Source organism: Sinocyclocheilus anshuiensis, unplaced genomic scaffold (assembly GCF_001515605.1).
Source record: "Sinocyclocheilus anshuiensis isolate Anshui unplaced genomic scaffold, SAMN03320099.WGS_v1.1 scaffold94, whole genome shotgun sequence".
Classification (NCBI taxonomy): Eukaryota; Metazoa; Chordata; class Actinopteri; order Cypriniformes; family Cyprinidae; genus Sinocyclocheilus; species Sinocyclocheilus anshuiensis.
The window spans coordinates 1,028,904-1,047,721 of record NW_015546049.1 but is presented as its reverse complement, the minus strand read 5'-3'; the positions used below and the strand labels follow the sequence as shown (position 1 = coordinate 1,047,721).

Sequence of the window (18,818 nt, the reverse complement as noted above, 5' to 3'; positions counted from 1 at the left end):
AATTAATAAAGTTGCTTAAACAATTAGAAAAAAAACAGCACCATGCATGTATGTATAGTTTAATACAAAGGACCGAAAACCAATCACAAAGAGTAGACTACTTTCTTCATTTAAAAACATGAGATACAGTGGGATGGGGGAAAACCGCCATAAAGTCTTGAGACATGTTTTTTAAAAGTTGAACTTACATTAATTTTACATGGCTTTTTAAACATGCCGCACTCTCTCGCGAGTGCAACGGTGATAGATGCCCCGCTAGAAAATGTGATAAATATGCATTCTGTGTCAACGGCTTGGTTTCAGTTTCGCCGTAAACAACATCTTCGCCACACTGATGCTCTCGTTTTCCGCAATATATTGAATGAACAATGTAGCAGCGCCGCATCTAGTGGGTTCAACTGGATAGTCTAACAAAAGCATTAAAATGCAATGACACTTACATTGTCGTCGCATTTCGTGCACCACTGATAAGGCTGCCTGACACAGACCTAAAATTCGAATGCAACGTTTTTGCACGAATTTTGAATGAATTTTTTTAATTCGATGACTATTCGAAATTCGAAATTTTTTTGACAGCCCTAATATGTAATAGTTAGGGGTGTAACAATATGTCACGATATGGTTTGATGCATGATGCCGATCTCACGATACTGTAAACAAAGCCAAAATAGAGTTAAAATAGTATTTTTTAAATTATTACTTCCAACACATATGGTAAACAGTTAACAAAAAATACTGTTCAATTTTTTAATTATATCAATTTAAATTTGGTATCACATCAGGGGTGAACTTGAATAGGCTTGGACTTGGTCCTGTTCTTTAATGCACAGGGCAATGATGACACCAGAATAGAAATATTAATGATTTTGCTTAGTTAAAAATACAGAATTACATTAGACACAAATGTTTGCACTCTGTCCCTGACTACATACATTTAAAAAGTTTTAAAAGTTGTATTTTATTAAATAACGTCTTTTAAGTTATTCATAAAAATTAATAAACATGGAAGGTCATATGTGACCTTCTGAGTTTATCTTAATTGCTCTACCACTATACCATATTTGATGTTGAATTAAAACTGTCTAAACTTCAATTTTGAACTGCACACAATGCATGTTGTTGCTATCCATGATACATATTGTTGCATTTCTATATTGAAATATATTGTTACACAATATTACTATTAGTATTATAGTATTGTAACTACCCTAATAACAGTGTATATCTGTAAGAGTCTTAGTGTGAAACCACACCATAGTGTGCTCAAAGGGGGATCCCACACACTACATCCAGCACAGTTCCTGCCAATATGACGCCACATAATCCCTACCAGCATAAGCAAGTCTTACCAAGTATACGCGCCAACATCTCAGCAGAAATCAGTATACTGGTAGATTGCTTAGCAGATGCTTATCAAAACTGAAGATGTAGGATGCCACAAAAATGAATCTGCTTTTATTCAAAAGGATGTTGTTTGGATTGAGCATAACAGTAAAAGAAGCAGGGATGTCATCTATTATGAGACGTAATGCAGCCTTAACTAGGCCAAGTGAAGTGAAAAAGAATTCCCACGTTAAAACAAGAAGGAAAGGAGGTTGCTGAATCTGAATTAAGCATAGATTGGCCTACATTAGCGGGTGGATTGGTTCAATACGTGCAAGAACTCATGTGGAGGCCAATCACCTTCAGTGGCCCTGTGTTACAAAAATACAGCAATTGCTGTACTGTAAATGAATTACAGTGGATTATGACATCTATAGATGTCACTACTGATAACGTACCCACTGCATACTGATGCACAGGATGACTTTTATCTTTTTATGGAGTATTCATGGAACATTCGTGGTATATTTTGAATATATAACAACATAACTATGTGATCAGATGAAGTCAGTCTTTATTATAGAATCCTACAACTATAATGACAAAAACATGATGGCAAAACAGATGGAGATGCAGATGAACGTGGAGTCTCTTGCTGAGAAAGAACTGAAGGCCAAGAGTTCATCTGCATGATTTAAGAAGATAAGAGATCTTCATATCTCGCATAAATTAACAGACTGATCATCTCAAGAGGGTGATAACGATGCAGGCACTGAACTCTAAGTCATATTGAAGGGTTAGTGAGTTCAGGAGAATTAGGCTCTAATTTCATGACCTTTGTCTTTATGCACTTTGTTCTGTCCGTTTGCAATGAAAATGGTTTCTACATCCTTCTGCAGCTAAATGACTTTGATGAAACAAGTACTACAGAGAAGATAGTACCCCGTTCCTGTACTAGATTAAGCACTAATGGAACTGACGGGATACTTGATGAAATTTGATAAAGAATGACAGATGCATCAAAAGTGCTGGTCACTCAGGATGCATTTTTGCTTACATGTGCATAGTTTTTAAATGTAAGCAAGTACTAAATGGATGTACTTGACCACTTACTTAAATCCTCTATCGTAGCTTGTCAAAGGCTAAAAAATACACAATGTGAGATTTTTTTTTTTATTGCATTATATCTATTCACTCTAAAAAATGTTGGGTTAAATACAACCCAGTGCTGGGTAAAATAGGGACAAACCCAGCAATTGGGTTGTTTTGACCCAGCGGTTGGGTTAAATGTTTAACCCAACCTTCTGGGTAGTAACCCAACCGCTGGGCCAAAACAACCCAATTGCTGGGTTTGTCCCTATTTTACCCAGCACTGGGTTGTATTTAACCCAGCATTTTTTAGAGTGTTGTGTTATGGGTCAATTTGACCCACATATTTTTATGTTTAAAATAACTGCACAGACACAAAATTAAATAAATATATAATAATAAATAAATAAGGTGCAAATAACTAACAAATAAATAGTATCTTACATTATTTGTACTATAGCATTTATCGCTATTGGTACTTCCTCTGCCTTTTTTTCCCAAACCCGTGTGTGGGTAAAATAGGTTTCTCATGTATTTTATATTTTAGTGTTAGAAGTTACAATAAAGGTGTTCTTTTTTTTCTTTTTTTTTTACCTGACTCTTCAGTGTTTTTCACAGGGTTAATTTTTAGCAAACTGCATGAAAACCAATGGAAGTCAGAAGTCACATCTAACAACACAGATTTTTTTTTAGGTTGGCTGATTGGGCCATTAGTTTTTACTCTGCCTGTCAACTCACTGGCCTCACCCCAAAATATTGATCTTTTTTTTTTTTTTAGCAAGTCATTTTATAATTAGTAGAAATATTAATATTTTTAATGCAGTTTTGTTAACTGTCTCAAACTAGGCCAGCAGGCCATCCTTGTTTAGGCCTTAATTTACTTAAACATTTAGTCAAACATTTATCATTTAGTAGCACTGTTTATCATAGGACATATTCCTACAAATAAATAAACATCAAATACTAGTATACTAAGAGAGAGAAAAATATGCACTCGACTCAACATGTAAGAATCATTGCAGCAACAAATGCCTCCTGAACTACACCGCTTTGGGTTAAGCCCAGATGATGAAAAATGCCATTCTCATTAAACACAAAACTGCTGTTTGGCAGGGGTCCCTTTATGACACATTAATTATTTCAATCATAAAGGAACTAGACTGTAGCAGCAGGAATTTTAAGGCTGACCTTTAAGGTCATGATTGCAGTCAGAAGCCCTTGTTATTTGGACCCCCAATTAGTTGACCATTACAAGGCATCTGAGTCATTTTCCTCTGTCAGAATTGAGTATCATCTACCTCATGTTTCAAAGTTATCATGCAAGTTAGCAGCAGAAATAAAAAAGCAACTTTTGCCACTCAAAAAGCAATATCAAAGAGAAACAAATTACAGTTTGAAGGTGTGCTTGGCAGGAGTGATGTATTTTGTTCATACTTTGGATGGCTGGGCAGCTCCGCAAGAGGCATTAGATTAATTAACACTGACTTACAATACAAAGCACTTTGAACTGAGAGAGTGCTCGAACCACAGCCAGATTGACGTGAAACTTTGTGCTCACTCCCCTAATCAGTCATTAGAATACCAGTGGCCAGTTTCCTCTGGAGAGCAGCCAAGAACAAAAGTCACAATCATAGCCAAGGTTGCTAAAATTCTTATAATGGCCTTGTAGTTTTATAGTCGCCAAGTCATGAACGACTAGAACAGTCACAAAAACTTACAATTAAATGTTTAATATGATATGATAAAATACACTAATATAGTTCATTTTGATATTAATTGCAAGCTGGTTTGACTTTAAAACATTAGACATGCAGAGGTGGGCATGCTGTCATAAAACCTTATGAGGCTATGTCTAACGCAAAATGATAATATAAGTGGCAATTACATTTAGTCCATTAGAGTCTGACTTGCACCATAAACTGTAAATCTACTCCTATTTCTATGTTTTTGGGGGAATATGTTGTTAAGTGCAGTTTCCCTTACAGTTTATTTTCTTTACACCTTTTAAAACTATTTTCTGAATTCTAAAGACTTTTTTTGACTACTTAGAAAATTCCCATCAAGATTCTCATCATTTTACCCACATAACACAAAATTCAGATTGTAGAAGTGGCATGTTATTTCATGCATTATGAGGTATTACACCTAATACCCCCCCTGAGTCATCCTTAAGCAACTGTGAGTACACCTGCAGTGTATTTCCATTGCATCACTGCATTCTCACCTCTGTTGCAAGCATTAACCTTTAGCTATGTGAGGGCACATCGAGATACCGCACTTAGTGCAAGCACTTCCCCGCACTCAGGCATATTCTAATACGTTTGCAGGGTCCTGAGGGTGAGCAAGCGAGGGTCAAATAAAGCTCCTAACAGTTTTAAATCATGTAGGAACACTCAAGAAGGAACAAACAATGGGTATGGAGAGGAAGTATTTAGCCAATTAAAATGGGATTGACCATGCTTGATAAACTAGACCCTGCCTCTTTATTCCCACAAAAACTGTGAAAAAGTTCACATTATTTCAATATAACAAATTATTTCCATCAATTTGACACAATAATTTGTGTCTTAAGAGATTATGAGCTTATTCCTAAGAAATTCAATTCAAAATAGTCCAAAAACTAAAATGTACATTAAGTTGTATCTTTGGCACCCTTGACTTTACTTAAAAATTTAAGGCAGCATTTAAACTTGTCTTAACCCAATTTTAGCAGGTTTAAATCAGTATAGGTGATAAAAAGTGGGAAGACGGATTTTAAAGGATAACAATGGATGATGGGGGACATATCATATGTATATTTACGTATTGCATTATTATTTTAATCAATAAACCTAAAAACCTTACTGAACTGAATGAATGAATTTTGTAGGTAGCCTGCCAAATCAATGTTTATATATATGAATAGGCATAACTTGGACAAAAACAGCTAAAATGTATTATTATTATTTTTTTTTATTTTTTTTTTTTAAATCTGGAAATCTGAATTAAATCAACTCTTTTATACATGCTTAATACAGCCGCTGCTTAAAAGGCACACGGCTTTTTTGATATGACACGATGCATAACTAGTGCAGTTTTCAAATAACAATAAAACTTATGCAACTTTGCCTAATATTGTAAGAAAACATCCAATGCAACCAACAGATTGTCAGCCCGCGCAAATCAAAGACTCATGTTTGGCATCCGCGCAAGCGCTCTCTCACCTTTCTTGAACTCCTCCAGCATTGCGTCGAGTTTAGTGTCATTGAAGACGAAATGTAAGGGATGGCTGTAGAACTTCGTTATCGTCTTCAGCGGGGTACAGTCGTCGGGATCCACAAACGCAAGGTCCTTCACGAACAGCTGGTCCACGATGTTGGACCTGTCGCCCTCGAATACCGGAATGCGCGTATAGCCGCTCTCCATGATCTCGCTCATGCTGTTGAAATCGAGCGTGGCGTCGCCGGTGATCATGAAGCAATCGCGCAACGGGGTCATCACATCTTCCACGGTCTTAGTCCTGAGCTCCAGTGCGCCCTGAATGATGTTCAGCTCCTCTTTCACCAAGTCATTATAGGGATCTGTGACCCTCAACATCTCCAAGAGCTTCTCTCGGTTGTACACCGTGCCAATCTCCTGTCCAAGGAGATAATCGAGCAGTTTACTTACCGGATAGGACGCAGGGAAAGTGAGCAGCATGAAGAATTTGGTCAAGAAGATTGTATTCGCACCCACAGCAAGACCGTGTCGTGAACATATCGCTTGAGGCACAATCTCTCCAAATATGACAATGCCAATGGTGGACATCACTACAGCTATCAATCCAGAACCGGCAATGTCATCCAACAGAATGGTCAAGGTGGTGTTGACCAGAACATTCCCCAGAAGAAGCGAGCAAAGCAGGTAGTTTCCTTGGCTCCTGACGGGCTCGATCTTCCTGGCGTAATTCTTCTCCTTCTCCGTCCCGCAGTTCTGGACGATCTGCAGCTCCATGGGATCCAGCGCCATCAGACCCAAGTTCAAGCCGCTGAACATGCCTGAGAGGCAGAGCAACATGGAAATGAAGATGACCTGGAGCCAGAAAGGGAGAAGAAACCTTTTCTCCTCCACCACGATCACTTTGGTGTCTTCTCCATCGTGATAGATCCACGTGTTCTCCGTCCACGGGTCGTGCGCGCCAGCCACGGCAGGTGTGGAAGTGGCGATGCACAGGTAGTACGCTTTGCTCCTCTCAGTCTTTCGCAGAGGCTTGACCTCGATCTCCACGATGCCAGACGTCTTGCGATTTAAAATGATGTTGGGCAAGATGAGAATATCCGAAGTCCTGATGCCACAGGGGTGCAAGCCCGACGTGTCCTCCTGACTCTTGTTGTCCCCTGAGGAGCTGTCGATGTTGCCAATCACTCGACTCCTCTCGTGTTCCGTAAAGGCGATTTTGGACCACGTCTCGTTGTTGATGTTTTGCCCGAACACCCTCAGTCTCACCCGAGACCTCTCACTGACCCGCAAATAGCCCCTGTCCATGAAGGAAATGTCGTCCGTGTCCTCCAGTCTCAGCCCGATGATGACCGTCTCCTCTCCCCCTCCTTCCTTGCCACTTGTGGGAGTAATTAAATAACTGCTTGCAGTTAACAAAATCAGAGTAAAGGCTCGGACCCGGCTAAGTGACGCCATTTTTTGAGGGGGTACTGGAACCGACGGTTCTGCCATGTTGATAATGGTCAGCCTCTTGAATGTTAGGGCTTTTAAAAATCAGAGCCAATCCGGCTTCATGTCCGCTGCGCGTCGCCTTGACTTGTGCATCAGGTCTCGCTGAGTCCCACTACGCGGTTGAAACTGATCACACTTCAGCGAGAGCAGCGCGAACTCGTGCCTCCACTGATGTCTCGGTGACAGGCAAGCGGGCCACCCAATCCAGAGGCGCAGCTGGGAGGGGGGCGGGGCTTTCGCTGCCGCAACAGCCAATGAGCTCCGTAAACAGTCGCACTTAAAGCAAATGAGCGCAAACAGAAGTTTCCTCGTGACTGTTTTTGGTGTTTTGAGAAGGATCTTTGTTGACAGCATTTTTAAATAGTGCCAAGATACACTCAAGAAGTGTAGTAAATAACTAACAAGATTATAGAGCGTTTCTTCAATGACCCAGGGACGACCTGTGGACTTTTAGAAAATAAATATACATGCATCTCAGGAGAATTTCTGTCAGTTTTCTGAAACTGTATCCTAAATTACATCACCTGAAATTACACACAATAAAAAATAAAATAAAAAGACAAATAACATATCTTCCTTGGTTTTTCTCTTTAATTCTATTTACTGTTGCCTCCATAGTAAACAAGTAGACTATTGAAAAATCTTTGTAGGAAGAAAATTGTTGTCCTGGAAATGATGCCACACTGCACTTTTTCTTTCTTTGAATCGTAATAGTTTCACAAATGCAATGTGTAGACAGGAATGTAGGGGTAAGAGGGGAAAGTAGGATCACAACGGGATCTCTGGGGATTCAAGGACCCATATGTCCAAAACATGTGCACAGCCCACAGCAAGACATATATTTATGTTGGTTTTTAATAATTTGTGATTGACCGTTTGGATCTGAGACGAGGATAAAACAAAATCTATCTAAAAAAAATAATAATAATACGAAAAGTATCAAAAATAGATTACATGGAATAAATAAAAAAATAGATGTAAATAGCAAAAATAGATGTTAATGTGACCTTCATATACTGTAACAATAAGAAAAAGAAGTTTATTATCAACCTCTGAGACATAAAAGTGCTGAACACCCAGGAACTCAGCCCTCAGTCATCCTAAAGAAATTAACAAAGCTATAAATGTATTGTGATTACACAAAAACTTCTCATAGGTAACTATATACCTCACATAGATAAGGCAGGGATTAAAGCAATCTTTAAAAATGCAAGGGGGGGGGGGAAACCTATGAAAGGATGTAGAAAATAATCATGATCTCCATAGAGTCAACCTTTTATCATTATCAGCGATCAGAGATCAGTCCAGACCAAAGGAAAGTTGATTATGAAATATTTCACAATCCTACAATCTTTACAGGTAGTGAAAATTCACATTCAGTCAATTAGAGAGAATAAATAAATCTATGTTGAAAACCCTTTTGACTGGAATTCTGTACAAGTTTCCATAACTTCATGTAACCTCAAATTCTGGTCCCAGAATTGCAGCAAAGGCTTGACGAGTTCCCCTTCCCACCTGAAAGTCCTGTTGTGAATTTTTAAGGTATGGGGCTAGATTAGGTTTTATAAAAAGTGATTTGCATGTCAGTATCATTAAATGATTTATTTAAAAGTAAATCACAGCTGAATATCCTTCAGCTGATAGTAATACCCAGGCAGTCAGCTCAAACGTATTTTTATTACAGCAATGGAAAAAGTGATTTGATTACAAAAGTTCAATAAAACATGTGTTTTCAGTTAGCTTATGTTTGGCAATACAATAAAGATTACAATAAAGATTAAACCTGACAGGTGAACACTTTAGATTATGCAACTATATAGACCTGTGTGAGGTACTGGCCAATGCTATACATTTATCTGCAGTATGATTAAAGATTTATTTAAAACATCACTAGATTTATTGATTTCTTATTGTTTTTCCTTGTGTTACCTTTCACAAATTATAAGTAATACTATAGTATAGTATATATATGGTACTATTACATTTGTACACAATCACAGTCACAATTAACAACAAATAATGTGTTCTTTTCAAGTAAAAATCAAACAGTACTGCTACATTTGCTGGGAGTCACTGGCAGCATGATTGCTGGGAGTCACTGGCAGCATGATTGCTGGTCTCCACAGCACCCCCCAGTGGAAGGAGTTACACTTGCACTGCCCAACTGCTGGACCAGCTCAAAGGGATTCACTGACACTGCCTGGAGAGAGACGTAGATTCTCAGTGGTTGCAAGTACAGTATATTCATAATTTACATCGATTTGGTTCCGTAGTACTTCAGTATTCATGGACACATAGCCATTCATTGACACTGATTCATTACGCAGCTGCATCCCATTATATCATAGGTATGTTCAAATTCATTGCATCCAGGATAAGATGATGGAATCAATTTTGAATCAGAACTTACAGGCAGATCTCTTTGATCAACACAACCATAACATTGTTGTCTATAACAAGGATTTTCATTCAATAATGTGCGTGTGTGTGTGTGTGTGTGTGTGCTAAACCTGACAAAATCTCCAAAAACCTCCCTTTGGGGATGTCCTCGTTTGTAAAACTGGTATAAAAATAATGTAAACAAAGTTTTTTTTTTAATTGTAAAAATGCAGAAAGTTTCCTGTAAGGTGTAGGTTTAGGTGTAGGGTTGGTGTAGGACAATAGCACATACAGTTTGTACAGTATAAAAACCATTACGCCTAGGGAATGTCCCCACAATTCACAAAAACAAACATGTGTGTGTGTGTGTGTGTACACTGCTTGGCCAAAGAAAAAAAAAAGTTGACATCTGGATTTAAATATGCAAATATGTCTGATTTCAAGATTTAATAATTATTGCAGTCATTTTTATGTTTCTTACATGTATGTTTGGCAACAATTCTTTTAACACTAACTGATGTAGTGCATAGCTTTTTATTTCTCAAAAAACCACGTTGGGCACCCCAGAGTCCTGACCTTAACCCCACTGAAAATCTTTATGGTGTGCTGGAGTCGACTTTACACTGCCTGTCCAAAAAAAAAAAAGAAAAAAAGTTGCACACTAATATTTTGTTGGACTGCCTTTAACTTTGAATTTATTGTGCATTCGTTGTTTTGACAATGTCATGTGACATCACAGCATTTTTCACAACTCTTTCCATCAAGAGTTGCATTCATTTTTAGCCGAGATCTTGTGTTGACAATGGGAGAGTCAAACCACTCTCTAAAAAGTCCACTCCAAAAGTCAAAAGTCAAATCCTAAAGACTTTCAGTAGACTTAAACTCAGGACTCTGTGGTGGCCAATTCATACAAGAAAATGATTCCTCAAGCTCACTGAACCACTATTTCACAAATTAAGCCTGGTGAATCTTGGTTTTGTTATCCTGAAATATGTACATGGGTATGTCTTCCAACATGGTTGCTTAAGAAAAGAAATGCTGCTAAACATATAACACGTCAGAAACATGATGATCCATAATAATCCAACCCTAAACTCTTCAGTATTTGCTTATTTAAATCCACATGGCGACTTTTTTTTTTTGGCAATGTACAGTATATATACACATGTAAAAATCTATGTATATATATTTTTTACTAAATATTTTTTATATTTATAATACATGAAAATATATAGCCGCCTGGGTCCCTCGCAAGGGGACCATCACATTTTGGGGGGGCGGGGGATTCAAAAATTTTGAAAAACTCTGGTCTAAAACAACAGAAACGGCATGAATCTGGATGCAATGCTTCCTTATTACATTTTTAAACCACAAGTTTTGTAAATGTCGCCTTGATTTGGTTTACAATATTAATGAGATTATATTTATAGGCTTTTGTGTAAAGGTAAAAATCAGCTGAAGCATGTCAGGAATCTTTTTAGATCTAAAAACTTTTAAGAATAAAACCAAAACTATATCTTTAGGCCAGCATTTCTAAAATTGTGCTTCGTTGTTGTAAGTCAATTCTATATAGTCCTTTCTTGTGTTTGAAGGGACTGAATCACCAACAACACTGATAAGATGGCATTGTTTGTTTGAAAGGGCGGGCATTCCTCTGTGGCCAAGGCTTGTGTGTCTGTGGCTGATGGGTCTAGAGCAACTTAGTGGCCAATGAGAAATATTTTGAATGCTAGTTGTTATGTTGAAAGCTGATTAGTCTAAAATTGTAACAAAAGTGTATTTTACACCTGAAACTCAATTGGAACATTATGCACAGACGAGATATACTATTAAGTGCATTACTGAATATATGACCGACACTAAGAAAATGAGGCATGTTTACACACTGGTAAGAGTCACTTACCTTGGGTTTGGCCCAGCATCCTCCAGAGCCGGAGGTGTTCAACCCCTGAGGCTGAAATGTGAATTCTTCAGAAAATCTGGAGTTGTTCAAGATGCTGGCCACAACACCATCCACCTCCATCTCTGCATCTACCTAGAGAAACACACAAAAGTGCCGTGTACATGCTTGCTGACAACAGACACTACTGTTCAATGGTTTGGGGTCGCTAACAATTTTAAATGTTTTTGAAAGGAGTCTCTTATGCTCACCAAGGCTTCATTTATTTGCTCTAAAATACAGTAAAAATAGTAATATTGTGAAATATTGTTACAATTTAAAATAACTGTCTTCTATTGTGATACATTTTAAAATGTAATTTATTCTTATAATGCAGCTGAATTTTCAGTAGCCATTACTCAGTACTCAATCAATTTATGCATCCTTGCTAAATAAAAGCATTAATTTCTTAGAAAAAAAATCCTACTGACCCCAAACTTTTCAAACGGTATGTGTTATGGCTTTTATGTAACACATTTAAATTAATTACATGTACAGCATTTATTACATATGCATATTACTTTTAATATCACCATGTGACCAGCAGACAAAGCAAAAACTCAGAACACAAGGTATAGCTATTAAGATATAGTTAGTCATGATTCAAATACAGCTAAACCATTTGGATGTTATTCTAACATTACTATTCATTTATTCAAAAACATTAATTATAACTACTGGCACAAATAAGGGAAAAATGTGCTGGACCTGATATGCAATATGAGCTCTATATGCAGATCTGATGAACTGGATGTAGCTACACACCTTAAAGGTATACTGGGCATCAAACTCGAAGCTTTCCTCCTCACCTGTAATTTCTCCATTGTACATGACCAGACAGGACTTCTTCTCTGAACCTTTTGGTAACTTGAAGAGCCGGTATGTGGCTGACACAAATTTGTAGTCACCTAAACAAATTTTACAATTCAAGGTAAAACTATGAACTAACATTTAAAAAAAAAAAAAAATGAAAATGAAAAAAATATATATAAATATTTTCATTCATCTTTACGATGCATTATGCACTGGCACAATTTATAAACAAATGTTCCGTTTTAGTGCACATTCTCAAAATTGATGCAACAGGGTTTAATATTTTTAATTATACTAATAATATTGTTAACACTGGCAACAAATTGACCATAAAATCTGCTCATTTTTGCTTCGCCAACAACTAAAGTTTCAGAAGAAACCTAAGCAGAATCAAACACTGAATTTTTCTTGCAGCAAACACAGACAAGTGGAGTTAGTTCAATACAGTCTGGTGCTAATTATTTCATGCTTACCATTACAAGGTGGCATATTTTAACACAAACATCTCACCAAGCAGTTTCTCTAGTTCCTTGTTGCCCACAGTGATGATACTTGCAGTAACCAGTCTGGGTTTACAGAACCCAACCTCTTCAGCCAGTCGTATCAGGTCTTCCCACCACAATGCTCCACTGAGGCACTCACCTGATCAACACATGCAAAGAAGCCTGTAACAGTGTCATTTATATGTAAATGTCTAGGCAGCACAATGAGTTGTATTAGCAACACTTCAAAGTTTTAAAATACAACTTCCATTACTCCATTAAATAATCTCCATTACTTTTTAATTTATTTTACAAAAAAAAAAAAAAAAAGAATAGCTCTGCTCCAAACCACTAGAATATGAAATAAGAAAAAGTTCTTCCTCAGGATTATTGTCTTACTCTCCAGTGCAAATGTAAAGATGATTAAAGATGACATATCATGAAAATCTGACTTTTCCAGGTTTTAAGTGCCATAATCAGGTCCCCGGTGCATCTACCAACCAAGGAAATGTGAAAATTCTGAGATTTTCGGAATGCATCGTGATTCTCTCTCGAATCGATTCTGAGCTTAGTTTTTAACAGCAGATGGTGCTCCAGGCTAGTCTTAAAGGTGACATATCATGAAAATCGGACTTTTCCAGGTTTTTTTAAGTGCTATAATCAGGTCCCTGGTGCATCTACCAACCAAGGAAACGTGAAAAAGATTAACCCAATCACTTTGTTTTCGTAAGCCTTTTTCTGCAAGTGTCTGAAAAAACGAGCTCGTCTGATTTCGCTCCCTTGGTGACGTGGCAAAGGGATCTCATTATTATATTACCGCCCCTTAATCCGTAAGTTTACACCCACGGCGCCGTTATTGTGTTTTCGCAAGCGACAACGGTATACCAGCTCTAATGCCATAGTGTAAATTTGAGCAAAACATGCTAACTGTTCTGTCTTTGGCTGCACAGACGAGCACAGAACACTGTTTACAGTCCCAGCCTCAGAGGAGACAAGAGAGCAGTGCATTTATCAATTTATTTACTGTATATTGCTGCTGCCACACAGATCTAAAGTAAACAACCATATATCAGAAGTTTCAACTAATATGGTTTAAAACGCATGATTTCAGCGCGATAAACATGATAATCAGAACCAAAACAATGTTTTTTAGCAGGTAAGAGCTGTAATTGCGCAGCTCAATTCTGGAAAAGGGGGCGGGGAGCAGCAGCTCATTTGCATTTAAAGAGACAGGGCCGAAAAACAGCGTGTTTCTGCTTCCACTCAAAATAGGCATTTTCAAAATGATATTATAAATGATCTGTGGAGTATTTTGAGCTGAAATTTCACACGGAAAGGAGGACTAAGAATCTCCAACGACAACTGGCAGTGCTACATTTGCTACAAGTGCCTGCACTTCAGCGTCCATCCATCTATCGCTGTTCTCCATACTTGCGAAATAAGTTGACACAATGTTTACAGTATGTTTACACGGCGTTTTAAATCATGGTGGGTGAGGGTGTTTTCGTACGCGTTTGGCCAATCAATGTCTACTTACGTCACGATTAGTACCAGTTGTGCTGGTCAGACCCTGCTCCAGAGTAGGAGCTAATTTGGTTCTCAAAAAAGGCAGTCCGGTACTAAAATCGCACCCAGTTCCGGCGGTGCGAAAATGCCAAAAAGTGGGTAGTTCCACAATTAGTTCTGGTACTATGAAAAGGTTCCCTCGGTGCGAAAGTCCCTAATATGTCTCCTTTAAATCAAGGCATAAGCTTACTTAATTTTGTTCAGTTTCTCAGAAAACAAGACTTCATATCTTCATTTAGCCTGTAAATGTATCTTGATTTAAAGATGTTTAGATATTTGTATTGGAAAACAAGACAAAAACAACTGAGGAAGACTTCATTTTTAGCAATACGTGCAACACCGTGACTTAATGAATTTAATACGTTCTGCTCTGATTTAAGACCCTTTAAGGCCTTAATTTGTGGAAGACAAATTAAGAATTTTTAAGACCTTTTTTAAGACTTTTTAAAGACAAAATATCTGTTCTTTCTTACCCCATAACACTTTGTTGGCCTTGAGGTCTTCAGGGATTCTAGCATCACTATAAACTTCACTAAAGTACAATTCCCCTGCATCCTAAACACAAACCGAATCAAAATCCTTTTTGTTTGTTAATGAGCTAAAGGCACAAAAGATATCCATTATTCAAAAGATATCCATGTTTCAAATATTCAAAGTAACATGTTAACATGTTCTAGGCTATTAATATAGCATCTGAGTGTCAGGGTTGGAAAAAAATCAGAACTAAAAAATAAAGAATTAAACTGAATTCTGTATGAAATCAAAGTACCTTCAGTACACGGTAAGCCTCTCTCAGGACACTGGTTTTATCTGGTGACAGGTTCACCACACAGTTTGATCTTTAGAAATAAAAGAACAAAAACTGCCAATTAATTGCTTGTTCATGCTATCAAGCAGTGGAAACTGAACAGACTCCAACTAACAGTTTCGTGTCAGCAAAGAATTGCAAAGTTATTTTTCTTCACAAATAGGCTATCATTTTGAAACTGTGAAAACTTACATGATGATATCATATGATTTCTCCACCAGACCTGCTTCTGCCAGGGCCTCAATGTAGCCTTGAACAAAATTCACATTTGGCTTTTTATAGCCAAATCTTTGCATGTGGTAGTCGATGTATTTCCTAGCCACCACAAGCTGTAAAACAAAGAAGACATCTGAGCAGTTCACATATACTGTCAAATGCATTTAGGATAGTAAATGAAAAACATATATTTATTAGTGCTGTCAATCAATTAAAATATTTAATCACTATTAATCTCATTATTTTTAATGAGATTAACTGACAATAACATTTGTGGGAAGTCGTGGCCTAATGGCTAGAGAGTCGGACTCGTAACCCAAAGGTTGCGAGTTCGAGTCTCAGGTCCGGCAGGAATTGTAGGTGGGGGGAGTGAATGTCCAGCACTCTCTTCCACCTTCAATACCACGACTGAGGTGCCCTTGAGGCACAGAACCCCAAACTACTCCCTGGGCGCCGCAGCATAAATGGCTGCCCACTGCTCCGGGTGTGTGTTCACTGCTGTGTGTGTGCACTTAGGATGGGATAAATGCAGAGCACTAATTCCTAGTATGGTAACCATACTTGGCCACATGTCACGTCACTTCACTTTATTTGTTTGGAGAAAAAAAACAACAGTACTGTTGTAATTATTAGCTTTGGCAATTTTTAAAAAACTATTCTGAAATATCAGCGAAACAGAATTACACATTCACAAACTATGTACTAGTCTGCCATATATAGTAACTTGTAGCACAAGCCCGTATTACAGCATTACATTGCTATCCAAAACCTTAAAGGAATTTACCTGATCTTCAGTCATGTCGATACCTGTGACATGTCCCTTCTCTCCTACAAGCTGGATGAGCATGTAGCAGTCCCGTCCGCTCCCACATCCAAGATCAAGCACCCTGCAGCCCTCCAGACACTCAGGGACCACCAGACCACAGCCATAGTACCTGAGAGGAGGGACACAAGTTATTCTGCCACCAAGGGGTCAGTGCTGAAACATTGTGAAAGGCAGTATGTAAAACTGCAAATAATTTTAAATGTCAGAGGAAGTATCATCAGAATAAAGCAATATAACTTTAATTAGACTATGTCTAAGCAGTCACATTTTTAAAAATCTGTTAATCTTATTCATTATATCACTGGCTGGCTACATTTTTAGATATGATTATCTATAATTTAGATATATCATCAGAGGAAATGACCCTATTAAGCCACTCAAATCAATATGCTAATTTATGATTATTAATTTATTAATATGAGAACAGTTTTCTAAGAAAGTAGGTGTTTAGGTGCTGCTTTATTTTATAGCAATAGATGTATGTATTTTATAGATTTATTTAAAGATTTTTCCTTTTTATTTACAAAGGATGCATTCAATTGATAAAAAAGTGGCAGTAAGTGACAATGTAACAAAAAGATTCCTATTTCAAATAAATGCTGTTCTTTTGAACTTTCTATTCATCAAAGAATCCACAAAAACATTAAGCAGCACAACAGCAGTTTTCAACAGTAATAATGTTAATATGAAATGTTTCTTGAGCAGAAAATCAGGTTATTAGAATGATTTCTGAAGGATCATGTGACACTGAAAACTGGAGTAATGGCTGCTGAAAATTCAGCGCTGCATCAAAGAAATAAATTACATTTTACAATATATTACTAATATATAATTACAATATATTGCTAATATTATAAATCATATTTCACAATATTACTGTTTTTATTGTATTTGTTGTAATCAGCCTTGGTGAGCATAAGACCCTTCTCTAACTTACAGTTCCCAATTTTTTTTTTTTTCCAAATACATAAATATACCAAGGAAATAAATTAAATCAAACTGAATTTGATTCTAATTTCAATATATCACTTGTCTTTCTTTTTTAATAGTTCAGACTGAAACTACAAGTGGGCTTGTATGGTTTGTGAGCTTACGTTCCATATTACTTTGTTTTACCTCAAAGACATCTTGCATATGTATGTTTTAACGAAATCATCACAACATTTATCGAAGCAAACCTCACTTTGCAACGACATCTGGATGGATCTCAGCTATCACTTTTCTCACGTATGCAGGGACAGGCTTGGCAGACGGAACGCGGCATTGCTTTTCAGGTCAGATGTCTTCTTCAGTGTCTTTCCATAGTATTCCTATATTAAAGATTCATTATTTTAAACCACTGCGAGCATTAAACGTGTCTAATACAACCCCGCAAACTATTAGGGTGACTAACGTTTAGGTGTATTGGCTGCGATGTGGGATGTAGAAAATAAATATGATAAAATCTAGTAACTTTCATTTTGTTATACAAGATTACTTTAAGTTATACAGCCCTTAAAAGTCAATCATTTTTTAAGTTTGGGGGAAAAACATACCTTCACGTCATTGTAGACACTTGTAACAGCCTTGTTACTGTGAACAATAGTAATACATTGTACTGAGAATAGACTTTGTTTTGTACAGAATATGCTGGGCTGCTCCAGTCGCTACGTAGCGTAATAATCTATTTTGCCGTTACAAAATGAAAGCTCCGTTACTTTCCCAGCTTGAATCATACTGCAGATCAAACGTAAAAATGAGCAACATAACCAGTTTTACCTGGCTGCCGAAGGTGCGTCTGCCATGATTAAACGCTAAACGAGTAGGCGTTTCAGCCTTTCTCGACTTCCGTAGCTTGATAAATTCAGCCAGTCAGTGAGCAAATGCTGCAGCCCACGGAACTCGTATATAAATGCCGCAGGAGGAACAACTGTCATGATGATTATGCATAAAGTACTGCAGTAAATGAATAATAAAATAACATGTAATAAAGCATATTACTATGGGATTATTTACACGAAGTCGAGATAAGAGTTTCAGATGAATATATAGCTGTGACTGAGATTTTCACATTTAGCCTCTTCTTTTGAGTTGTTATCATGTTCGAAGGCAAGATAAAGGCACGAAGCATAAGTTGTGTTTCGTTCATGTTTCATTTCATATATCACGAGCAAGCAGCATTCGAGTGAGAGTTTTGAAACATTTCATTAGTAGTTGGACCTTCTTCTTTAAATTTTATTGGTAGTTGGCAAACCAACTGAAAGGTGCATTTACCGCCACCTACTGGACTGGAGTGTGGGCAGTACTTTGAAAGAAAGGACAAGGAGAGGAGAAAGAAAAAAATTGTTTATACACATATACATATATATATATATGTGGCCAAGGCAGTCAAATTGGAAGCATTTACAATATCTAACTATTAAATCGACTACGCCACCCAGAATACACCGGGAAATAACCTTATCAAAAAGCACATAGGTTCGCTACCAAGACAGGGTGAGTGTCAGGAAATGGACGGAGGACTCAAATGCAGTTCAAACAAAAAATAGACTTTATTCCGAAACCCAAGCCAGCAAAGGCGTGAAACACCACAGTTAGGGGAATGCAGTGGTGTGGCGCTCCCTGCGCACACATTCACCAAGACAGGGGGGCTGAGAGGAATACCGGAAAACGTCCAGAATCGTACTCCCAATCCGGCCTCACTGTCCA

The 18,818-nt window shown here is 37.5% G+C and overlaps 1 protein-coding gene and 1 pseudogene across 2 annotated transcripts in view; both read right to left on the bottom strand.

The window, feature by feature from the left end:
* LOC107699104 (metal transporter CNNM2-like) overlaps positions 1 to 7,237 on the bottom strand; it is a 37,264-nt gene extending 30,027 nt beyond the window's left edge. For both annotated transcript variants that reach the window (XM_016500279.1, XM_016500278.1), the window contains exon 1: positions 5,616 to 7,237. In XM_016500279.1, coding sequence (XP_016355765.1) covers positions 5,616 to 7,101 — 1,486 coding nt within the window. In that variant the 5' untranslated portion in view covers positions 7,102 to 7,237. The remainder of the gene's footprint in view (positions 1 to 5,615) is intronic.
* Positions 7,238 to 8,766: 1,529 nt separating this feature from the next.
* Positions 8,767 to 18,003, bottom strand: LOC107699085 (arsenite methyltransferase-like; annotated as a pseudogene).
* Between the last annotated feature and the right edge of the window lie 815 nt (positions 18,004 to 18,818).